The 25,743-nt window shown below is 43.8% G+C and overlaps 3 protein-coding genes across 6 annotated transcripts in view; all 3 read right to left on the bottom strand.

Moving 5' to 3' along the window:
- Window positions 1–25,743, bottom strand: part of LOC138786587 (zinc finger protein 585A-like) — a 97,261-nt gene that overhangs the window by 41,507 nt on the left and 30,011 nt on the right. The gene's annotated exons all lie outside the window — the stretch shown is intronic.
- LOC138786718 (oocyte zinc finger protein XlCOF7.1-like) lies at window positions 3,566–9,052 on the bottom strand. 3 transcript variants are annotated; one of them, XM_069963724.1, is made up of 5 exons: window positions 8,523–9,052; window positions 6,824–7,835; window positions 6,676–6,737; window positions 5,739–5,964; window positions 3,566–5,452 (listed from the first exon to the last, which is right to left on the bottom strand). In XM_069963724.1, exons 2-5 carry the CDS (start codon window positions 6,906–6,908, stop codon window positions 3,738–3,740), a joined length of 2,088 nt encoding a protein of 695 aa, XP_069819825.1. In that variant the 5' UTR covers window positions 6,909–7,835; window positions 8,523–9,052; the 3' UTR covers window positions 3,566–3,737. The 3 variants fall into 3 exon arrangements, with proteins under 3 accessions (XP_069819825.1, XP_069819826.1, XP_069819827.1); XM_069963725.1 differs by lacking the exon at window positions 8,523–9,052 and having other exon boundaries at window positions 3,566–5,449; window positions 6,824–7,914; XM_069963726.1 differs by lacking the exons at window positions 6,824–7,835; window positions 8,523–9,052 and having other exon boundaries at window positions 6,224–6,812.
- LOC138786712 (zinc finger protein 665-like) lies at window positions 15,987–24,673 on the bottom strand. 2 transcript variants are annotated; one of them, XM_069963709.1, is made up of 3 exons: window positions 24,612–24,673; window positions 23,120–23,642; window positions 15,987–17,990 (listed from the first exon to the last, which is right to left on the bottom strand). In XM_069963709.1, the coding sequence occupies exons 1-3, from the start codon at window positions 24,651–24,653 to the stop codon at window positions 16,312–16,314; spliced, it is 2,244 nt and encodes a 747-aa protein (XP_069819810.1). In that variant the 5' UTR covers window positions 24,654–24,673; the 3' UTR covers window positions 15,987–16,311. The 2 variants fall into 2 exon arrangements, with proteins under 2 accessions (XP_069819810.1, XP_069819811.1); XM_069963710.1 differs by having other exon boundaries at window positions 15,987–17,987.

Raw genomic sequence — 25,743 nt, 5'->3', positions numbered from 1 at the left:
ATATGGGGGCATTGGCTACTATGTGGGGCAGCACTATATGGGGCATTGGCTACTATGTGGGGCACTATATGGGGGCATTGGCTACTATGTGGGGCACTATATGGGGGCATTGGATACTATGTGGGGCACTATATGGGGATTGGCTACTATGTGGGGCACTATTGGGGGGATTGGATACTATGTGGGGCACTATATGGGGGATTGGATACTATGTGGGGCACTATATGGGGGCATTGGCTACTATGTGGTGCACTATATGGGGCATTGGATACTATGTGGGGCACTATATGGGGATTGGCTACTATGTGGGGCACTATATGGGGCATTGGATACTATGTGGGGCACTATATGGGGATTGGATACTATGTGGGGCACTATTGGGAGGATTGGATACTATGTGGGGCACTATTGGGGGGATTGGATACTAAGTGGGGTGCTATAATGGGGGATTGGATACTATATAGAGCATTTTTGGGGGGATTGGATACTATATCGGGCACTATTCAGTCAGCAGCATGTGGTGACTGTAGGGGAGTGGCTATGGAGGGTTGCTATGGGGGCGTGGCTATGGAGGGTTACTATGGGGGCGTGGCTATGGAGGGTCATATGGGGGCGTGGCTATGGGGACCGCGGCGCACATGTCCCTCTTTGCAAAAGTTGGGAGGTATGCTGAGCACTTATCAGTGTAATAAATGAGTATTGTAGGTAATTATTGGTAGCTGCTGGAACCAATTAATCACATTTACATTATTTCCTATGGGAAGACACTGCTTGGTTTTCAAACTGCCTTCCGGAACCAATTAAGTTCAAGAACCGAGGTACCACTGTATATATACAGAGCAGGAGCTGTATACAGAACTAGCAGCACCAGTATGGTATATATATATATATATATATATATATATATATATATGTATATATATAGGTCCTGCTGGAATAGATATATCTATTTCAGCAGGACCTCTATACACAAAACAACTAGAAGCACCAGCACATACAGAAGTTTAGAGAGCCTACCGTTCAGCCCTTTATCAGGTCAGGTGTCTGGTCACATGACCCCTGACATCATCAAAGGTCCTTCTCCTTTCCACTAAAAGGTCCTTTTCCCTCCTACTCGGCTGTAGGAATGATTTGTGCAGGGAGACGTGTGCCCGGGGACCCCAGTATGTATCGGCGGCCCCCTAACTGTCACATGCGGCCTCTAGGGGCCCAGTCCCCTCTGTTACTTCACTTTTTTTTTACTAACAGAAAAAAAAATGTAGTAACAGATGGGACTGGGCCCCTAAAGGAGCTGTGGGCCCCTAGTTAGCCGGGTGCTGACGCCGGCCCTGGTTTGGGGAGCCATGTCATCTGCTGGTGTAGAGTCACTGGGTTTCATCAACACCAAAGTCACCGCTGCCGTCTACCAGGAAAAAGATTTTTGGAGATGGAATTTTCATCTTCCAGCAGGATTTGGCACCTGTCCACACGGCCAAAAGTCCCAATCCCTGGTTTACTAACCACAGCATCACTGTGCTTGATTGGCCAGCAAACTCGCCAGACCTTAACCCCATAGAGAATTTATGGGGTATTGTCAAGAGGAAGATGAAAGACACCAGAGCCAACAATGCAGACGAGCTGAAGGCCACTATCACAGCAACCTGGGCTTCAATAACCCCTCTGCAGTGCCATTAGCTGATCAGCTCCATGCCGCATTGATGCCATCATTCATGCAAAAGATGCCCCGACCAAATACTGATGGCATTTATTGTACAGACTTTTCAATTGGTCGACATTTCTGTGTTAAAAACATTTTTTTTTCTCAGTTGGTTTTATATAATATTCTAATTTTCTGAAATACTGACTTTTGGGTTTTTCTTGGCTATAATCCATAATCATTAACTTTAAAAGAAATAAACGCTTGGAAAAAGGTCACTCTGTATGTAAGACTCTATAGAATATATGGGGTCACTTTTTGAATTGAATTACTGGAGTAAAAATAACTTTTTGTTGATATTGTAATTTATTGCAAACCACTGTATGTAAGAAAGCGGGATATGATGTATGACTCTCTGAGGTATGTAAACTCTACAGTATAGCACCCTGGAATTGATGGTACCGAAAGGGAACCAATCAGCACTAGAGATGAGTGAACCGGGTACGAACCCAAACCATCGACTTTTGATTCCCGCTGTCTTCCCGTTCCGTGGGGAAGGTGGGGACAGTCCGAGCCCCGCTTGAAAAACAGGGATACAGCCTAGGTCAGTGCTTCTCAAACTTTTTCTACTGGAACCTCACCCAACAGACTGACCAAGTGGGTGCCTGGGCCTCCACATCTGGGGTGGAAGTCCATTTAAAAGCTGAAAATAATGCTAGGGGTAGCTTTCATCTGTCTCCAAAGCTCTATATGCTAAAAAAGCAAGTACAAAATAAATTAATAATGTTTCTAAAATGGAGATTTTTGCAAACAGCAAAAGGACTGTGCAGATCATAGTTACTTTTGTGAAAACTGGCTCCCCAGCTGGACCTCACCAATAACTAGGTGGCGCCTCACAGTTTGAGAAGCACTGGCCTAGGTCATAGACTGTCTCCATGATTTCCAGGCTGTCTCCACCTTCCCCACGGAGCCAGAAGACAGCGGGAGTCAAATGCCAATGGTTCACTCGCTTCTAATCAGCACGATTGTGCTGATATGGTTCCCTGTTCCCAGTATAGCTCTGCTATGCAGCTCCCCGAAGCTACCAGCCGCGGCTGCAGCAGTAGCTTTACATCAGGGAAAAAGGAGTTTTATTCCCCCGCACAAGGCCTGTAGGGAGACAGCAACTACCGCGTTTCCCCGAAAATAAGACTGTGCCTTATATTTACCCCCGCAAACAGGCACTATGTCTTATTTTCTGGGGATGTCTTATTTCTCTCCCCCTGAATATTCAACCTCAGCGGCAGGTCAGACAGGCGGTGTCGGATCAGGAGTGCGTTGGCGTGAGCTTAGGGTCAGGCGTGCGTTGGTCGTGCGGAGGATGTGGGGTCCATGGACCAGGCTACCTGTGGTGCCGGTTTTTGAGGTCCACGAGGGGATTAGGTGAGTCCTAGGTGGCGGGGGGTGCCTTACTTTCGGGGGGTGCCCTAGTGTAGAGTAAGTGGTGCCTTACTTTAGGTTAGAGGGTAGAGTAGGTGGGGTGTCTTATTTTCGGGGAAACACAGTAGTCATCTGGGCAGGAAGTGGCCTGGACTAGTCATTCCTTGCTCGAAAACTGCCGCGTCATCACCCATCATTCCTTGCGCGTCCGATGTGTGAGTAGTGCCGCCCTATACTGGAAGAGCCGCCCCACCTCGCCCGCCCAGTTTCCATATTATAACGCCCATATAATCAGTAGCATCACTGTGATACGTCCCTGCGCACAGAACAGAGGCATGTCACGCTAATTTACCGATGCCAGACGTGATAGCACGCGTGCCAGGACATACAAGTTTTAGAACATCTGTCATCTTAGTTGGGCAGGATAAGGAAGAGGATTTATAACACCGGACTACACCTTTAAAGGAATTTTCTGACAGAACTGATGAAGTAAAAAAAAAAAAACAACACTTTACCAGATTTCCTGAAAAACTTTATTGCAAAGACAACACTGACATAAAGCAGATGCCGGCTGTCAGTTGTATCTGAAGCAGACAACAAATAAAATAATAATATTAATTACTTCTAGATTTTTCTTGTATCATTCGTCAAATAAAATAATTTGAAATGAAAACGGAAAAGGCTATTTCCCTACGTGAGATCGTTGATGTTCAAGGAGACGTGATCGGCGGATAAAACCTTTCCCGCATACGTGGCACGTAAATGGTTTCTCCCCTGTGTGAAGTTTTTGATGTTCAATAAGACTTGTTTTCTGAGTAAAACATTTTCCACATTCTGGGCATGAAAATGGCTTCTCCCCAGTGTGACACAAAAAGTGCTTGAGAAGATCTTTTTTCCTTAAAAAACATTTGCCGCATTCTGAACACGAAAAAGGTTTCTCCCCTGAGTGAATTGCTTGATGTCTGACAAGAAGTGATTTCAGAGTAAAACATTTACCGCATTCTGAACATGCAAATGGCTTCTCGCCTGAGTGACTTGCTTTGTGTCTTATAAGATTTGATAACCGAGTAAAACACTTCTCACATTCTGGGCAGGAAAATGGCTTCTCCCCCGTGTGACAAGTAAGATGTTGAAGAAGATATGATTTCTGAAAGAAACTTTTTCCACATTCTGAACAGGAGAATGGCTTCTCCCCCGTGTGAGTCCTCTGATGATTAACAAGCTGTAATTTTTGAATAAAACATTTCCCACATTCTAAACATTTAAATGGCTTGTCCCCTGTGTGAGTTCTTTGATGTCTTCCAAGCTCTGATTTGCGAGCAAAACATTTCTCACATTCTGAACATGAAAACGGTTTCTCACCTGTGTGAATTTTTTGATGTTCCTCAAGACATTTCTTTACAAGAAAGCATTTGCCACATTCTGAACATGAAAATGACTTCCCCCCCATGTGAGTTTTTTGATGTCGATCAAGCTGAAATTTTTGACCAAAACATTCCCCACATTCTGAACATACAAATGGCTTCTCCCCAGTGTGAGAGTTTTTATGTTCCTCCAAACGTGTTTTCTTAGTAAAGGTTTTGCCACATTCTGAACATGAAAATGGACTCTTCGCTATGTGATGTGCTATATTATGGCTAGCAAGTTGTGATTGCTGAGCAAAACATTGACCACATTCTGAACATTCATATGGCTTCTCTCTTGTGTGCAATCTTTGATGTTGAGTAAGGTGTGAATTCCTAATAAAGCATTTTCCACATTCTGAACATTCATATGGTCTTACCCCCGTGTGAGTTTTTTGATGTTTGGTAAGACCTGATTTATGAGTAAAGCATTTGCCACATTCAGAACATGAAAACGGCCTGGTTCCTGAGTGAGTTCTCAGATGGAACAGAAAACTTGATTTCACATGAAAACACCTGCCACATTCTGAACACGAATATGGCATCTCCCCTGTGTGAACTCTTTGATGTTCAACAAGGCTTGATTTTGCAGTAAAGCATTTCCCACATTCTGAACATGAAAAAAGTTCTCCTGCGTGTTTTCTCTGATGTCTATTGCGATCTCCTCTCCATTTAAAACATTTACCACATTCGGAACATGAATATTCCTTCTTCCCTGTGAGAGACCTTTGATTTTGAGATGGATCGCCGCTTGTGTGTGCTCCTTGATTTTCATCACTCTTTCTGTGACGTTTTTTTCCTCTCACAGCCTGTGATGAATCAGAAGACGGGAGCTGTTTTACAGGATCAGATGAAAGATATTTGCTGTGAAGGGCTGAGGAAATATCCGGGATAATGGACGGCTCCTCATGTGTATCTTGTGTGTTATCCTGATCCTCCTCTTTAATATCTGGAGTTATCAGACGTCCCTCTGACCTCTTGGTACAGTCATCTGCTGAGGACAACAATGACTGTATTATTTTAAATAATATAAATGTGACAATGATATTGACATATTAGGATATTTGTGTATACTGTCAAGCAGAGCTGTACAGGAGCTTCCTGTTCTGTACAGATAGTCACAAGTAATATCTCTTGGAGATATATCCCTTAGAGACCGTCCGCCATTGTTCTAGCCCATCTTTGGACACTATTTTTCTGGACACAGTATTCCAGCTGTGATGTCACTAGAGCTCTATACAGTGGGATCCCAGTCTCCCGTCGCCTCACTGGACACTTACCTGAAGGAATGTCTTCCTTATACTGCTCATTACTGCTCACATCTGTCTCCTCTTTGTCTTCTTCCTCTTTTATTCTTGTGTCTGTAGCATTAACATAATTTAGACCTTTGCCTGTAGTGATGTCCTCCTTATACTGCTCATCACCGCTCACATCTGTCTCCTCTTCTTCTTTTACCGTCATATCTGTAGTGTTATCATTGTACAGATCTTCACATTGATTCATTCGCTGTGAATGAAATAGTATAAAAGTCACCAGAAGAAACACTGGAAGTTGGATGGAAAGTTTTATATAGGCAAAAAAGAGACCAGACATGAGATGACAGGAGGAGTTATCTGAGCCCCACAGCTGCAGGTCTCCTAGAAGCCGGACATATTATATATATATATATATATATATATATATATATATATATATATATATTAGATGATGACTCATGATAACCTCATACACTAAACAGTAGCCCCTGCTGGGCGGTTTAGCGGACCTGTCACCCTTTGTGTGCTGCTGCTGCCCTGACAGCTAATAAAGCTGCCGTCCTGAAGAGCTTCTTGCTACAGCTGCTGCCGAGCTCCTTACTAGCACTGCTGTTCTTCATGTGTTCTCCATCCCCAGTGTATATCCAGCATGGCTACACAGGCTTCAGGTTTTCTCAGTGGAGGAGATCGGCCTCTGCCAGACACATCCGGGATTTGTCTCAGGGAAAATAAAGGATCAGATAGGAATAAATCCAACCTGTTGTCTCCTTATCCCAACCAGCCATCTCCATAGCCAGAAACTGGGATAAGATCCAGACACCATGTAATGTCTATGGTCGTCTATATCCGCCATCTCCACCTTCCTCATTACACAAGTATAATCCATATAATACTGTAAGATAAACCCAGACTGAGAGCAAGAGCCTCACATCTACACATCATAGGGAACATCTCCATCTACCTGATCCTGAGGAAGAAGAGGACGGGGACATCTCTCTGGTGCTGTTCTCTTACTGGATCTGACTGGAGGGAACACATACAGAGACTGAATTCATTCTTTCCATCCAGATAATACAGAGAGGAGGTGTGTATATAGTCCTGTCTATTACCTGCTGATGGGAGGGGCTGCTGATCCTCCAGCATCACATCCTTGTACTGATCCTTGTGTCCTTCTACATACTCCCACTCCTCCATGGAGAAATAGACCGCCACGTCCTGACACCTTATAGGAACCTGACACACACAATGATCACACAGTCATCCCCCCCACCCCTCCAGTGGTGTTACTGTATAATGTCCCAGCATTCCCAGCAGCCACAGTCTCACCTCTCCACTCAGCAGCTCCACCATCTTGTTGGTGACTTCTAGGATCTTCTCTTCCTCCATTTCCTCATGTATCAGGGGCCCCGGGATTGGGCTCAGGGTTCTCCCCCATCCTTCACACCCAGGGGCCCCACAGCGCCCACTAGAGGACTTCTTCACTACTGTGTAATCCTGTGTATGGAGAGACACATTACTATCATTCCATCCATTCCCAGAATCCCTCACCTCTCCAGTCCTATCCATCTGTTATTCCATAGATAAGAATGATGTCATGATGACATCACTCCCAGAATCCCTCACCTCTCCAGTCCTATCCATCTGTTATTCCATAGATAAGAATGATGTCATGATGACATCCCTCCCAGAATCCCTCACCTCTCCAGTCCTATCCATCTGTTATTCCATAGATAAGAATGATGTCATGATGACATCACTCCCAGAATCCCTCACCTCTCCAGTCCTATCCATCTGTTATTCCATAGATAAGAATGATGTCATGATGACATCACTCCCAGAATCCCTCACCTCCCCAGTCCTATCCATCTGTTATTCCATAGATAAGAATGATGTCATGATGACATCACTCTCAGAATCCCTCACCTCTCCAGTCCTATCCATCTGTTATTCCATAGATAAGAATGATGTCATGATGACATCACTCCCAGAATCCCTCACCTCCCCAGTAAGCAGGAAGAGTATGTGTAGGGTGAGGGTTATTATCCTCTCGGCCATCTTGTCTCTGTCTCTCTCCATGGTTGATGGGTCGGTCTCTTATATAGAAAATATCAGCAGAGGATCCTGGAGTGTTGGGGGAATATACAGAACATTAGTCATTGTGCAGTATATATAATGTATCCTCTCTCTCTCTCGATAGATATATAAGCAGAAACTCCGCAGCACACAAGATTGACGTGAAGGTGAACTGTGGTTTATTCAAATCATAAGGGCAACACTCCAAGACGCGTTTTGGAGTGTTGCCCTTATGATTTGAATAAACCACAGTTCACCTTCACGTCAATCTTGTGTGCTGCGGAGTTTCTGCTTATATATAAAGACGGTCTGAAGTCAGGACCCCGACCGCTGGCACCTACATCTTCGCTAAAAGCTGTGCTGCTCATTTTCTCTTGCATCTCTCTCTCTCTATATATATATATATAAAGATGAATAGCTTATTACACAGTCCATCCATGTTGCTGGAGGAGCCGGTCTTACATGTTCTTCTCTCCGGCTCTTAGAAGTATACCTAGTCTGTAGGTGAGACAACACCTGCACACAATGTCCTATAGTCGCCGACTGATGTGACTGATGTTGTGGTGACATCCGGCAGCTATTGGATATTATATGTGGTATCTTCTCACCCGCACACAATGCTCCTCACATCTTCTCTCTATGCAGCAAAACTCCCCTTATAGTTACATGTATTACAGTGTGACATCAGTATCACACCCATCAGGAAGCTGCACCCAGATTCCTCTGCTCCCTTACCATGTAACATTGACTTCATGAACATTGTGCTGGGAAGCTGAGGAAATGATGGGAGTATGGAGCGTCAGATAACTGAGGGCGGTTACAGCTCCATATGGTAAAGCCCAGAGGCTGCGCCGTAACTGTATAATATATGTCATCAAGGGGTTAAAGAGTTACCGTCATGTAAAGAAACGTTCAAAATACAGACTATATTTACCCGTCTCCATAGTGAAGGGCAGAACCGTATGTCTCACCCGGCTTTGCCTAATAATAGCAGAACCGCCATATTAAAATCTTCTTATAATTACTGCGACGTTTTAACAAATCCACATGGAGAACAGAACAGAGAGTATATTATAGGGAACCAGGATGGTGACTACACTGCGTATTATTATATACTATACACCGAGCGTCACATCATCTTCATTATACACTATGGAGGAGGGAACATCAGTCACTGCATGAAGGGGTTAATAAGTGCCCAACACTCCATCCCTGCAGTAACTCCAAACATACCTCACCATGTGCTTCCAGGACCTGCCATGATGTCACAGTCATGTGATCAGTCACATGGAGGAGGAGTCACATGATCAGGGGCTGCTGCTCAGTGTATGCAGGACTCTGCTGTGCTGGATGAGCTGAAGTGATGTATATGCAGCAGAGCTGTGTATGTGTGTGTGGAGCAGAGCTGTATGTGTGTGTGTGTTATATATGCCTGCAGCAGAGCGCTGTGTGTAATGTACATGTAGCTGAGCTGTATATGTGTAATGTACATGTAGCTGAGCTGTATGTGTGTAATGTACATGTAGCTGAGCTGTATATGTGTAATGTACATGTAGCTGAGCTGTATATATGTGTAATGTACATGTAGCTGAGCTGTATGTGTGTAATGTACATGTAGCTGAGCTGTATGTGTGTAATGTACATGTAGCTGAGCTGTATATGTGTAATGTACATGTAGCTGAGCTGTATATGTGTAATGTACATGTAGCTGAGCTGTATGTGTGTAATGTACATGTAGCTGAGCTGTATGTGTGTAATGTACATGTAGCTGAGCTGTATGTGTGTAATGTACATGTAGCTGAGCTGTATATGTGTAATGTACATGTAGCTGAGCTGTATATGTGTGTAATGTACATGTAGCTGAGCTGTATGTGTGTAATGTACATGTAGCTGAGCTGTATATGTGTAATGTACATGTAGCTGAGCTGTATGTGTGTAATGTACATGTAGCTGAGCTGTATATGTGTGTAATGTACACGTAGCTAAGCTGTATATGTGTAATGTACATGTAGCTGAGCTGTATGTGTAATGTACATGTAGCTGAGCTGTGTGTAATGTACATGTAGCTGAGCTGTATGTGTGTAATGTACATGTAGCTGAGCTGTATGTGTGTAATGTACATGTAGCTGAGCTGTATGTGTGTAATGTACATGTAGCTGAGCTGTATATGTGTGTAATGTACATGTAGCTGAGCTGTATATATGTGTAATGTACATGTAGCTGAGCTGTATATGTGTGTAATGTACATGTAGCTGAGCTGTATATGTGTAATGTACATGTAGCTGAGCTGTATATGTGTAATGTACATGTAGCTGAGCTGTATATGTGTAATGTACATGTAGCTGAGCTGTATATGTGTAATGTACATGTAGCTGAGCTGTATATGTGTGTAATGTACATGTAGCTGAGCTGTATATGTGTGTAATGTACATGTAGCTGAGCTGTATATGTGTAATGTACATGTAGCTGAGCTGTATGTGTGTAATGTACATGTAGCTGAGCTGTATGTGTGTAATGTACATGTAGCTGAGCTGTATGTGTGTAATGTACATGTAGCTGAGCTGTATGTGTGTAATGTACATGTAGCTGAGCTGTATGTGTGTAATGTACATGTAGCTGAGCTGTATATGTGTAATGTACATGTAGCTGAGCTGTATGTGTGTAATGTACACAGTAGAGCTGTATGTGTGTAATGTACATGTAGCTGAGCTGTATGTGTGTAGTGTACATGTAGCTGAGCTGTATATGTGTGTAATGTACATGTAGCTGAGCTGTATATGTGTAATGTACATGTAGCTGAGATGTATATGTGTAATGTACATGTAGCTGAGCTGTATATGTGTAATGTACATGTAGCTGAGATGTATATGTGTAATGTACATGTAGCTGAGCTGTATGTGTGTAATGTACATGTAGCTGAGCTGTATATGTGTAATGTACATGTAGCTGAGCTGTATATGTGTAATGTACATGTAGCTGAGCTGTATATGTGTAATGTACATGTAGTTGAGCTGTATGTGTGTAATGTACATGTAGCTAAGCTGTATGTGTGTAATGTACATGTAGCTGAGCTGTATGTGTACACAGTAGAGCTGTATATGTGTAATGTACATGTAGCTAAGCTGTATGTGTGTAATGTACATGTAGCTGAGCTGTATGTGTGTAATGTACATGTAGCTGAGCTGTATGTGTAATGTACATGTAGCTGAGCTGTATGTGTGTAGTGTACATGTAGCTGAGCTGTATGTGTGTAATGTACATGTAGCTGAGCTGTATGTGTGTAATGTACATGTAGCTAAGCTGTATGTGTGTAATGTACATGTAGCTTATCTGTATGTGTACACAGTAGAGCTGTATGTGTGTAATGTACATGTAGCTGAGCTGTATATGTGTAATGTACATGTAGCTGAGATGTATATGTGTAATGTACATGTAGCTGAGCTGTATGTGTGTAATGTACATGTAGCTAAGCTGTATGTGTGTAATGTACATGTAGCTGAGCTGTATGTGTACACAGTAGAGCTGTATATGTGTAATGTACATGTAGCTGAGCTGTATGTGTGTAATGTACATGTAGCTGAGCTGTATGTGTACACAGTAGAGAGCTGTTGTTAGGGCCACGGCGGCGTCCCGTGCTCCGGACCGCCGCCGCACCCTCTCTCCTACGCCTGCAGCAGCCAGTGTCCATAGGCAGGGACCCGGCGCTGCCGTTGCTTCAGCCCCGGGGGGCGCCTCACCTCACTGCGCTCCTGTCCGTCGCTGTGCCGGCCGGCGCACGTGTCCCCGCCTCCTAGGGCGCGCGCGCGCCGGCTGTCTCGGGTTTAAAGGGGCAGTGCGCTCCTAATTGGTCCACATGTCTATCACTCCCCTATAAGTTCCAGCTCTGCCCCCTTCCAGGTGTTGGAGCCTCTACATGCTTCCCATAGCGTTTGGCCCAGCTCCCTGTTGTTCCTGATTCCTGTCCGCTACCTGGTCCCTAGTCCTTGTTCCTGGTTCCTGTCCGCTACCTGTTCCCTAGTCCTTGTTCCTGCTCCTCTGTTACACTATTGCTCCTGTGTTCAGCCTGTCACCTGCGGTTACGCCTACAGACCTCTGCTATCACCATCTCCTGCCTACTGCTCCTGCCACGCCTCACCTGCCGTCACTAGCAACCAAGCCAGGGGTAGCGACCTGGGGGTCGCCTGCCGCAGCAAATCCATCCCACCTTGCGGCGGGCTCTGGTGAAAACCAGCGGCCCCTTAGACTTCGCTCCCTGGTGAGGTTAGTGCCATCGCTGGTGACGGTCCAGTGGATCCACTACTCCAGGCGTAACAGCTGTATATGTGTAATGTACATGTAGGTGAGCTGTTTGTGTACACAGTAGAGCTGTATGTGTGTAATTTACATGTAGCTGAGCTGTCTGTGTCTCTGACCATTTGCATCCTGCAGGACAACACTTTTTTTTTACTTCCTGGAGGTTTAGAGTCTCTATTACTTCATCCGATCAGTTACAGATGGGTGTAGTTGTTCCAGGATGTCTCACTAACTTCGCTATCGGCTCTTTATGGGAAACTGTAAGGCTGGTGAATCAGTGGTTAAAACTAACTTGATGCTTATAGATATTTTTCCAGGAGGAAAGACAACACATCGTTGAGGAAGAGCCCGATGTTACAGCCATTCCAGATGTCGAAGAAGCAACTCCATCTTTCTATGCCGATTTACCGGTCTCAGATGATTAAGATGAATCCAAAGCCTGAAGCAAATTAACAAAAAAGAAGCAAAGTCCCCTCCATACCTTCGATATTAGAAAGGAATAGACTAGAATCTAACGTTGACTTTCCTTTGTGTAATTCTATTAGAAGATTGTCCTCAAAATGGTGACACCCTCAGAGCACACACACAGTGGGACAGATTGTTAGCTTTTTGACCTAGCAATAAAGGTCATCTGCTTTTGATAATGGCTTCTAATGGTGCGTTTACACGGAACGATTATCGTTTAAATTTTCACAATAACGATCGCATTTGAGCAATAATCGGCTCGTGTAAACACAGTGAACGATTAAGCGAGGAGCGCTTTTTGTAAACTGTCTTTCAAAGATTCACCCTATGTGTGAGATGGGCTTAAACGATCGCAATAACGATTTTTCTAACTTTTTTTGTCTAAACACTGATTGTTATAAAAATTCAATTGTTGCTTGAAAATCGTTAAATGATCGATTAGTCGAATTATCGCTTCGTGTAAATGAACCATAAGGGAGGACTGTTAAGGAAGTCATGATTATATTATGTATATAGAGTGAAGCCATTACAATATGGCGCTGACCATCTAAACACGTAGAGATGTTACATTCCTTAAAGCTTATGTAAGTAATCACAAGTGCTATGCAAGTAACTCTTTTCGTACCTCAGCCAATGAAGTATTGACAGGAGCCTTAGTAGAAGAACACCCGCCCCAGGGTATATAAACTGGCTGCCATCTTTGAATAAAGGAGATCCACCTTAACCACCAGCGTGTCAGGGTGTTTGATTTTCAGTGCGCACTATAAATTTTATATTTTGTTATTTGGAACAGACAGTCAATATGACAGCACTCTTGAGGTTCTTCCATATCAGCTTGAATAGCTTGAGGTTGTAGAAGCAAATCTTCTCATAGGGAAAGTCTGAGATCTTGACCGCTCATAGATGCCGTATTACACCGGCTGACCAACGCTGTGGTACTTACACCGGCTGACCAGCGCTGCATGAACATCGCTAGTAATGTTAGTGCAGTCCCTTCCTTTGATCAATTGTTGGCTGTACATCTCTTATTAAACAGAAAGATGTGCGTCTGACAGTGGATTATTTTAATAGGCTGGTCTTAAAGGGAATCTGTCAGCACCAGGGCCCTACCTGAGGTGCTGACACTGTGCTGTAGCTGGTAGTCCCCTAGTGATCATGGTACATTTTGGTAAGTGTTGTGAAGTATATTATTCACAATCACACTTCTCCTACTGTAATGAAGAGGAGTTGAGGCTCAGTGTTTGTGCCGCTCTCTGGCCGCCTCACCACTCCTCCCTCTCGTTCATGAATAATCAATGCTGTCCGACCTCCTGCTAGCTCAGCTGTCAGTCAGTATCTACCAACAGGACTGATCTACAATCAGATATAGTTGAAGCTCCTAGCCTGTTTTGGAGCTGTGGTCTAGGGGTAAGACACCTGTCTTTATAGGTCTTTATTTGGTTCAAAACCCCTGATGGAAATGAAATATAGGTCTTTATTTTTTCTTTTTTTTCTAAATAGTATCATTTTTAACAGTGCAAAGAATTTACAATCAGGTCCAAATTAGTTTAGTTTTTTTTTTGTAATGCAATGATGTGTTTTATTTTTCGCATCATATTAAAAAAAAAAAAAAAGTGATTCAGCCTTGATTGGGAATTCCTTGCAGTTTTAAAAATAATACAAAAATGTGAAAAAAAAGAAAACAAAAACCTATATTTCATTTCCATCAGGGGATTCAAACAAAGACCTGCTGGTGGTCTCTAGATAGGTGAGTTACCCCTAGACCACAGCTCCAACACATATGGGGTCAGAGATACAACTATATCTGAAAGTTTCTTTCAGACTAATGCTGGGTTTACACGGAGCGATTTCCGGGCGAATTTCCGCGATAACGATCGAATTCGAACGATAATCGTACTTGTAAACGCGGCGAACGATCGAAAAATCATTCATTTTGATCTTTGAACAGGTTCATAAATCGTTGTTCGCCGATCGCAAAAAATTTGCCCATCGTTCCGTGTAAACAATCGTCGCGCGATAGTCCGGCCGCTCGCAGCCCGGCCCCCCGCTTATCCGCAGCCTCCTGCGCCGGCTCGATCGCCACCCCTGCCGCTCCGATCGCCACCGCCGCCGCTCCGATCGCCACCGCCGCCGCTCCGATCACCAATCAGTGCGCTGAAGAGCGGAGCAGGGAATGTCCGAAGACCTGCTGCGCGGAGCAGGTAACGTATGTTCTTGGCCGCGGCGGGGGGCCGATCGGAGCGGCGGCAGTGGGGGCGATCGGAGCGGCGGCGGTGGGCGATCAGAGCGGCGGGGGTGACGATCAGGGCGGCGCAGGGGGCTGCGGTTGAGCGGGGGGCGGGCCGGGCTGCGGGCGTACGATAGCAAAACGATTTTTCCGTACGATATATCGTATCGTCTACACGCTGATCGTTATATAAAAAAAAAACGTTACTTCGAAATCGTTAATCGTACGATCGGGCCAATAATCGCCTCGTGTAAACTTAGCATAAGGGTCCATTTACACAGAAAGATTATCTGCCAAAGATTTGAAGCCAACGCCAGGAATGGATTTTAAAAGGGGAAATCTCAGGCTTTCCTTTATGACCTGATCTCTGTTTATAGTCTGCTCCTGGTTTTGGCTTCAAATCTTTGGCAGATAATTTTTCTGTGTAAATGGACCCATAATCTGCCTACAGAGGACTGATCTGCAATCAGAGACACTGGCTGACAGCTGAGCAAGCAGGAGACCGGGAGTCAAATACCGAGGGTTCGAGTTCGTACAAACCTGAACATCAGCGCTATTTGATCATCTCTACCCTTTACACGGGCTGATTATCAGAAGGTTCCTGTCTGCCAATAATCAGCCTATGTATAAGAACCCTTCAGCTTAAAATGTTTCTGATTGATGGAAGGATATCAGGCTGGTCGAGTAATCTAGCGTCTCTGAAGACTAGTCTAGTCTAACGGTCCGATTATCGTTCACTAACAAAAATCAGCCAGTGTAAAAGGGCCAAGGATCAGCCAGTGTAAAAGGGCCAGGGATCAGCCAGCGAGCAAGAAATTTCTCGTTCGTCGGCTGATCTCATCCTTTGTGCACCCGTATAAGGGTACGTCCACACTTACCGGATCCGCAGCAGATTTCATTTAATTAACTGAACACAGCATCAAATCTGCACCATCAAATCTGCTGCAGATCCTGTAGGTGTGAACGCACCCTAAATCATTTTTAATCGGCCACACACCTTTGTTTTTGTTTTTTTTTACATTAAAAGTACAAGTGATAAGACTGATGAAGGAAAAAAAAATCACGCTTACCCGCATTTTTTAAAAAATATTTTATAGCAGCAACATTAATATAAAGCAGATGCCTAAATTTTGTCTTCTAAGCAGAATATGTCCGACACAGTCAGGCTGTCAGATATATTTCCCGTATATAACAAATGTAATATATTCTATACAAATATATATATATATCTCAAACACTTATTTGTAAATGCAGAAAATCATCATCTTAATCATCATTTAAATCATTATAAATCGATTTCCCTTTCTCTTCTATGACGGGTAACTTTACACTATTACGTCCACATATTTCTCGTATAACTTATCCATAAAAGAAAATAAAACTAAAAAGCAAACAGCGATGTCCCTGAGTTTGTTCATGTTTAAGGAGATGTGATGGGTGAATGAAACATTTCCCGCATTCTCGCTATGTAAATGGCTTCTCTCCTTTGTGCAGTTTTTGATGGGCAGTAAGATTTGTTTTCTGACAAAAACATTTCCCTCATTCTGGGCATGGAAATGGCTTTTCTCCTGTGTGACATTTAACATGCTCAAGAAGGTATTTTTGACTTAAAAAGCATTTGCCACATTCTGAACACGAACAAACACGAACACATTTCTCTCCTGAGTGAGTTTCTTGATGTCTAACAAGATGTGATTTCCGACTGAAACATCTACTGCATTCTGAACATGCAAATGGCTTTATTGCTGAGTGAGTTTTTTGATGTCTAACAAGATGTGATTTCTGACCAAAACATTTAGTACATTCTGAACATGCAAAAGCTACTTTATGTCTCACAAGACCTCCTAACTGCGTAATACCTTTACCAGGTTTCTCTCCTAAATGAGTTTCTTGATGTCTAACAAGATGTGATTTCCGACTGAAACATCTACTGCATTCTGAACATGCAAATGGCTTTATAGCTGAGTGAGTTACTTTATGTCTCACAAGACTTCCTAACCGTGTAAAACCTTTTCCACATTCTGAGCAGGAAAACGGGGCTTCCCCTGTGTGAGTCATCTGATGATGAACAAGATGTAATTTTTGAGTAAAACATTTCCCACAATCTGAACATTCAAATGGCTTCTCCCCTGTGTGAGTTCTTTGATGTGTAACAAGCGCTGATTTGCGATTAAAACATTTCCCACATTCTAAGCATTCAAATGACTTATCCCGTGTGTGAGTTAATTGATGTCTACCAAGCTCTGATTTGTGAGGAAAACATTTCCCACATTCTGAACACAAAAACGGTTTCTCACCTGTGTGAGCTTTTTGATGTTCCTCAAGATTTTTTTTCACATTAAACCATTTCCCACATTCTGAACATGAAAACCCTTTCCCACCTGTGTGAATCTTCTGATGTTCCTCAAGACTTTTTTTCACTGTAAAACATTTTCCACATTCTAAACATGAAAACGGCATCTCACCAGTGTGAATTCTTTGATGCTTAACAAGCTGCAATCTTTTACTAAAACATTCCCCACATTGTGAACATACAAATGGCTTCTCCCCAGTGTGAGAATTTTTATGTTCCTCCAAGCGTTTTTTCGTATCAAAGCTTTTGTCACATTCTGAACACGAATATGGACTCTTTGCCTTGTGATAAGTTATTTTATGGCTAGCAAGATGTGATGGCTGAGTAAAACATTTACCACACTCTAAACATTCAAATGGCCTCTCCCCTGTATGCTGTCTTTGATGTGTAGCAAGATGGTGTTTCCTCAAAAAGCATTTTCCACATTCTGAACATTCATATGGTTTCACCCCCGTGTGAATTTTTTTATGCTTGGTAAGACATGATTTATGAGTAAAGCATTTGCCACATTCAGAACATGAAAACGGCTTGGTTCCTGAGTGAGTTCTCAGATGGAAGACTAAATTTGATTTTGCATGAAAACACCTACCGCATTCTAAACATGAATATGGCTTCTCCCCTGTGTGAATTCTTTGATGGTCAACGAGATTTGATTTATCAGTAAAGCTTTTACTACATTCTGAACATGAAAAAAGTTCTCCCGCATGTCTTCTCTGATGTCGGTCACAAGCTCCTTTCCGAATAAAACATTTACCACATTCTAAACATGTATATTGCTTCTTCCCTGAGTGAGACCTTTGATTTTGAGATGATTCGTCGCTTTGGTGTGCTCCTTGTCCCTCTGACCACTTCGTACAGTCATCTGCTGAGGAGAACATTGATTGTATTACTTTTAAATAATATAACTTGACAATGATAGTGACATTATAGAATAGTTATGCATACTGTCACACGACTTGTAAGGCATCAATTTATTGACTAAGACATTGGCGATGACCTAAAGAAAAGCGCAAGAATCAGTGGATCATGATGTCAGGCCACCATGCTTGCATGCAGCTGCTCAGACATGGGACCCAAGCCAGGAAGCTCCCGACCCAAAGTTATAATATGCCCCATTTGGCTGATTATCACTCTGTGTAATAAAGACACCAAACTGCCGATGCAACGATTATCAGCTGATCGTTTCTTTAGGCCTTGACCTAAAATCATCGGGCGCCGACCGCACATCACTACGCGTAATGGTACTTTTACATTACCTATCCACGTTCCCAGTGTTCTCCTATGCTTTGCTTCCTCCCTGATCCTGCATGCTGCAGCTTCAGAGCAGCCTGTCGGAGCTGACAGACCGCTCAGCCAATCACTGGCCGCGGCGGTCCCAGACAGTCATTGGCTAAGCGGCCTGCCAGCTCTGAGAGGCTGCTCTGAAGAGAGGAGAGGAAGCATGAAGAGCACAGGGGACCGTGGATAGGTAATGTAAAAACTGTTTAGGCAAAGGCCGCACGGACATCGCTAAGGATGTCCGTGCAGCCCTTGCTAAAAAAATATCAGGCCCAGTAAACAAGCGCCGACATGATTCTTGTTGACAGGAATTTACTGCTAAAAGCGGTGGGTGCAGAGATTCATCAGATCACACAGTCGGATCATGCCCCGATCTCTCTAACTATATTGGAGCAGTATAACACACTTTGGATGTATTTCTGGAGGGTAGACCCCTTCTTACCTCACCACGGGGAATCAGCTAAAATTTTTGGGAATATTTTGACAAAAATATTGGGGAGCAGGTTGGGATTTGCCCGGCATGGAAGGCACATAAAGCACACATCCATGGCACCGTCATAAGGCTGGGACATAAGGTTAGACGGCAGAGGCAGGAGGTGGTTAACAAGATCTCGGCAGATATTAGTCATTCTGAGTCTATGAATAAGCAATGATGGACAGCTAGTCACGCAACTATACTGCTGCGACTTGAGTCTGGTTGTTTTTAAAGTAAGAAAAAACAGTAATAAATCAGGGAAGCTGTTGGCGGCTAAGTTTAACCCTTTAAGGACGGGGCCAATTTTCGTTTTTGCGTTTTCGTTTTTTCCTCCTTGTGTTTAAAAGGCCGTAGCACTTGCATTTTTCCACCTAGAAACCCACATCTGCCCTTATTTTTTGCGTCACTAATTGTACTTTGCAATGACAGGCTGAATTTTTGCATTTGGTACACTGCGAAACCAGAAAAAAATTCAAAGTGTGGTGAAATTGAAAAAAAAAAAAAAAACGCATTTCTTTTATTTGGGGAGATTGTGTTTTTACGCCGTTCGCCCTGGGGTAAAACTGACTTATTGTGCATGTTCCTCAAGTCCTTACAATTAAAACGATATATAACAAAAAAATTCAAAACCATTGTTAACAAACATACGTTCCTTAAAATCGCTCCATTCCCAGGCTTATAGCGCTTTTATCCTTTGGTCTATGGGGCTGTGTCAGGTGTCATTTTTTCGCCATGATGTTTACTTTCTATCGGTACCTTGATTGCGCATATAAGACTTTTTGATCGCTTTTTATAAATTTTTTTCTGGATTTGATGCGACCAAAAATGCGCAATTTTGCACTTTGGGATTTTTTTGCGCTGACGCCGTTTACCGTGCGAGATCAGGAATGTGATAAATTAATAGTTCGGGCGATTACGCACGCGGTGATAGCAAATATGTTTATTTATTTATTTACTTACTTTTATTTAGTTTTATTTAAAACCTGAGAAAAGGGGGGTGATTCAAACTTTTATTAGGGGAGGGGGCTTTTTACTTATAACAATACTTTTTTTTTTTTACACTTATATCAGAAGCCCCCCTGGGGTTAGGGTTGTTCCCCCCGGGGTTAGGGTTATTCCCCCTGGGGTTAGGGTTATTCCCCCTGGGCTTAGGGTTATTCCCCCCCGGGGTTAGGGCTATTCCCCCCTGGGGTTAGGGCTACTCTCCCCTGGGGTTAGTTATTCCCCCCTGGGGTTAGGGTTATTCCCCCAGGGGTTAGGGTTATTCCCCCATGGGGTTAGGGTTATTCCCCCTGGGGGACTTCTAGTGTATACACTTTGATCTCTCATTGAGATCTTTGCTGTATACTTATACAGCAAAGATCAATAAGATCGGCACTCGTTTGCTTTCGGCTGCTGTAGCCGAAATCAAACGAGTGCCGAGCCGGGGTTGGCGCCATCACACGGGGTTGGCGCCACACACGGAGATCGCTCCTACGGGACGTTGTCCGCCACTAGACACCAGGGAACGGCTGCATCCGGTAATCAGAGGCAGCTGTCAACTTTGACAGCTGCCTCCGATTACCTTACTAGCGGGCACGGCAATCGGACCGTGCCCGCTAATAGCCGCGGTCATGGGCTACACGCGGTACCCGGCCGCGCGGCCCCGCTCTGAACACCTCCTGGGGACATATGACGTCATATGTCCTTAAGAGGTTAAAGCGTAATTATCATGTAAATGTCATTTTGCAGAGACCAATAAATATCAATAGTACAAGCGATTTTAAGAAACTCTGTAATAGTTTTATTAAGCAAAATAGTTTCCTTCTGTATTTAAAAAGCTGTTTTCCTACACCCCCCCCCCACTATAGAAGAAGCAGGATTTCTGTGTTCATTATGCTCTATGGAGAAGGGAGGGGCCGAGGGGGATGAGGGAGCAGAGAGGAGAAAAGGCAGCCCTGCAAAACACTTCATGCTTCAATTTTTTCTCACCAAGCTCCCATCTAAGCACTGACCTTCCAGACCTGTAAATCCAGTGTTTTAGGTGCCCAGTGAGTCTGCTAAGCCCTTTGTCTCTTCTTCCTGCTCACTCATCTCCCTTGCCCCCCCCCCCCCCCATAGATTATAATGGACTCAGGAAACCCATCTTCACTTTGCTTCTCTGTAATGAAGATGACTTTTCCTAATACTGCACAGATAAGAAGTGAGGGGGGGAGGCTGGGAAACTGCTTTTTGAGTACAGAAAGAGGCTTTTTTTGCCAATTAAAACCTATAGCAGAGTTTCTTAAGGGGGTTATCCAGTGCTATAAAAACATGGCCACTTTCTTTCAGAGACAGCACCACTCTTGTCTTCAGCTTGGGCTTGGGTTTTGCTGCTCAGTTCCATTGAAGTGAATGGAGCTTAATTGCAAACCGCACCTGACCTAGAGACAAAAGTCGTGTTGTCTCTGAAAGTATGTGGCTATGTTTTTGTAGCACTGGATAACCCCTTTAAAATCGCTTGAACTATTGATTTCTGCAAAAAAACAAACAAAAAAAAAACAGTTACACTTTAAATGGCAACAAGCCAAGAGCAGAATCCCTCTATCTATAGACAGAGGGGAGAACAAGAAATCTGTGAGATATTGCCAATAATTGCAGGCAACAATCGAAAAAACATTCGTGTGTCGTTGATCATTCATTTAGATCTGACCCCCAAAATCATTGTTAATCGATCGCTGTGATTTTACATTCGTTCGCTGTAATTCCAAATCGTTCTTTTTTTTACTGGGATCAGATGGAGTAAACAATCGTAACTAACGCGAAGAACGACTATTGTTCTGTGTAATATGGTGAACGATAAACAATCTCGTTTGCGATTGTTTATCGTTAATCGTTAAAAATCTGTTTGTCTAATAGGACCCTAAGACTTCTTAAGATGTACCCAACCTGTTCCATGCACTGCTGGAGAGGAGGTGGATGTAAAGGTACATTATTACACGACATGTCAACACCTGTGTGGATTATGGGTTGGCATATCAGTGTTTATTAAGACCTTGTTAGGTACCTTGTTGGAAATCAATAAAGTCCCCCCAGATACAGCCAGTTAGTTTATTTCTAGTTTATGCTTGATTAGTGGTAAGCCATGGCGGCCCCATACTCCCAAGTAAAGATGGTCCGAACCTGCCGAGGTTCGGGTTCGTATGAACCCGAATGCTCGGCATCAGATTCCCGCTGTCTGGCCGCTCCGTGCAGCGGGTGGATAAAGCGGGAGGACCTACATACAGCCTATGGCTATGTTCACACTACGTATATGTCAGGCCGCATATTTTTCGCGGCCGGACATATACGTGTAAAACACAATTTACACAAGTTGCGGCCGGCTACGTACGGTCCGCGTACTTACGCCCGTAAGCTACGTACGCTTCCCGAGCGGCGTACGTAGCGATCTGACAGCGGTCTTTTACTTGGATATCTTCGGCTAGCCCCGGACACCCCACAGAACCTTTTGGACCGGCAAATCAAAGTGTAAAAATTAAGATATCACCACTCCGTACGGGACCGCATGTTACGCTACGGGCGTAAGTTACAGCATTTCCGTCCCGAAACAATGGTCTGGTTCATTTTTTATGGCGCCCCATACGATCTGGGCGTTAGTTTGTACGTAGTGTGAAATGTGCAGCCGTAGATCGTATACTTTCCATTGTACGCAAACTACGTAAATCTCCGGCCGCTTATTCACGGAGCGCGCTACGGCCGGAAACTTACGTAGTGTGAACCTAGCTTATAGCTGTATCCCAGTTGTCCAGGCGGTCCTCCCACTGTATCCACCCTCTCTACGGAGCGGGCAGACAGCGGGAATCATTGCCGAGAGTTCGGGTTCGTACGAAACCGAACCTCGGCAGGTTCGGACCATCCCTACTCCCAGGGTAAAGAGATACACCTGACTCCGTTCCCTCATTATTCTTTCTTATTATTTTCCATCATTTTCTTATAGGGTATGTTCACACTGAGTAAATCAGGCGCTCTTCGGCTCTCCACTAAAATAATTGACATGTCGATTCTTTAAGCGGAGAACCCCGGGGAGTGGAGGCATGCAAGGCATCCCATTGACACACTGAGGCAGGCAGACTCTGCGGTGGTTAAAAGAGGTGGGAACTTCATCTAGGGGACATTGTTGATATGCCCTCAGTTTCCCAGAGGAAAATACCCCTTAGAGACCTTCCAGCTATGATGTCACTAGAGCTCTATACAGAGGGATCACAAGCTCCCTGGGTGGTTACCTGTAGGAATGGCATCATTATACTGCTCATCACTGCTCACATCTGTCTCCTCCTCTTCTTCTTTTATCCTTATGTCTGTAGCATTAATATAATTCAGACCTTTTCCTGTAGTAATGTCCTCCTTATACTGCTCATCACCGCTCACATCTGTCTCCTCTTCTTCTTCTTTTATCCTTGTGTCTGTAGCATTAATATAATTCAGAACTTTTCCTGTAATGATGTCATCCTTATACTGCTCATCACCACTCACATCTGTCTCCTCTTCTTCTTCTTTTATCCTTATGTCTGTAGCATTAATATAATTCAGACCTTTTCCTGTAGTAATATCCTCTATATACTGCTCATCACCGCTCAAATCTGTCTCCTCCTCTTCTTCTTCTTTTATCCCTGTGTCTGTAGCACTAATATAATTCAGATCTATTCCTGTAGTAATGGCCTCCTTATACTGCTCATCACCACTCAAATCTGTCTCTTCTTCTTTGACCATCATGTCTGTAGTGTTTATATTGTTCAGATCTTCACCCTGTGAAAGAAAAAGTGTAAAAGTCATAAGAGGAGGGATTAGGACAAGTCAGATGGAAAGTTTTATATAAGGGAAAAAAAAAAAAGAGAGACCGGAAGTAAGATGACAGGAGGGGTTATCTGAGCCCCAGAGCTGCAGATATTAGATGATGGCTCAGTAATAACCTGATACACTATACAGATGTACTTCACTCCAAAATGGCCCTGACATATGATAGATTGATATGATGATGCTTCTGTATGTCTGATGATTTTATGGTCGGCTTGAAAGATGCCATCAACAACACACGAACAATTATCATTTAAATTCGAACGATGTAACAATTTTTTTCGCACTATAATCGCCCCGTGTAATAGGGTTGTCACTCTGTATGACAAGCACTTTGGCGATCTCCTTTAGTACCATTGGTGGTGAATGGAGAGGTGGTCGCACTGGGTCACTATCGCTTCCTTCACAGACCTCTGTTCTCTTCATAAATGGGGGTCCCGGGGGTCTGACAACCAGTGACACAGATACCACCTATTCTGTTAATGTAGACCCCCATTTTTGTGATTATTTATGTTCATTCTCCGTGTTTCCTTATATTAGTTTGACATTTTGGGGTCTTCGGAACCAGTTAGCAGTTTTCCATAAAATTATAGACTCAACATACAATGGTCGTCCCAGAACCAATAAATATCGTATGCTGAGGGACCTGATCCTGCGGAAGAAGAGGACGCAGCAAAACTCCCCTTATAGTTACATGTATTACAGTGTGACATCAGTATCACACCCATCAGGAAGCTGCAGCCAGATTCAACATTGTGCGGGGAAGCTGAGGAAATGATGGGAGTATGGAGCGTCAGATAACTGAGGGCGGTTACAGCTCCATACGCTAAAGCCCAGAGGCCGCGCCAGAACTGTACATTATATGTCATCAAGGGGTTAAAGAGTTACCGTCATGTAAGGAAACTTTCAAAATAAACATACCTCGCCGTGTGCTTCCAGGACCTGCCATGATGTCACAGTCATGTGATCAGTCACATGGAGGAGGAGGAGTCACATGATCAGGGGCTGCTGCTCAGTGTATGCAGGACTCTGCTGTGCTGGATGAGCTGAAGTGATGTGTGTGCAGCAGAGCTGTGTATGTGTGATGTGTGTGGAGCAGAGCTGTGTGTGTGTGAGCTGTAGAGCCTTTTCTTCATAGGAATGTATTGGGGACAGACTTATGGTGCGTTTACACAGAGAGATTTATCTGACAGATTTTTGAAGCCAAAGACAGGAATGGATTAGAAAAGAGGAGAAATCTTAGGGGGAAATTTATCAAACATGGTGTAAAGTGAAACTGGCTCAGTTGCCCCTAGTAACCAATCAGATTACACCTTTCATTTTCCAAAGAGTCTGTGAGGAATGAAAAGTGGAATCTGATTGGTTGCTAGGGGCAACTGAGCCAGTTTCACTTTACACCATGTTTGATAAATCTCCCCTTTAGTGTTTCCTTTATGATCTGTTCTTTGTTTATAGTCTATTCCTGGTTTTGGCTTCAAAGACCTGTCAAATAAATCTGTCTGTGTAAACGCACCATTAGTCTTTTCCATTACCAGTTCTTGCCTGTCCCCCCCCCCCCCCCTTCTCCCTCCTTACAAGTTCTGGTTACTGCTTCCAGACACTTTCTTATTGGCTGCTGGTGCAAGAGCAGAAGATTGGATACAAATGTAAGGAGCCTGCGCCCGCTCTCAGTCGTTGCAGATCGCCTGGAGAAGAAGCATCCACCCGTCCTCCCTTTTGTTATGGATTTGGAATATTGTTGTGAACTTTGTAGTGGGGTGTAGACATGTCAATTTCTATGGGACTGTGGAATTGAAACGCCGATCGTTTAGCTGCAAACAAAACCAAATGAATCCGGCTTCACGTTCTCTCCTACGTCACTGACAAACTGCCCACCGCTATCGGGCTGCCTGCTCTCAGTAGCTTCATGATACAATGAGCGGACATCACATCCAGCACTGGCCCCATTTCCTGATCAACTGAGCAAATACTTGTGGGTTCAGTTCCAAACCGTCCGGTAGATGGTTATTCCTGCCAAACCTGCTGTATTACTATTATTATATACACAAAATCA

Source organism: Dendropsophus ebraccatus, chromosome 3 (genome assembly GCF_027789765.1).
Source record: "Dendropsophus ebraccatus isolate aDenEbr1 chromosome 3, aDenEbr1.pat, whole genome shotgun sequence".
NCBI lineage: Eukaryota > Metazoa > Chordata > Amphibia > Anura > Hylidae > Dendropsophus > Dendropsophus ebraccatus.
The sequence above is the reverse complement of the archived record's forward strand: the minus strand, read 5'-3'. Positions and strand labels throughout refer to the sequence as shown.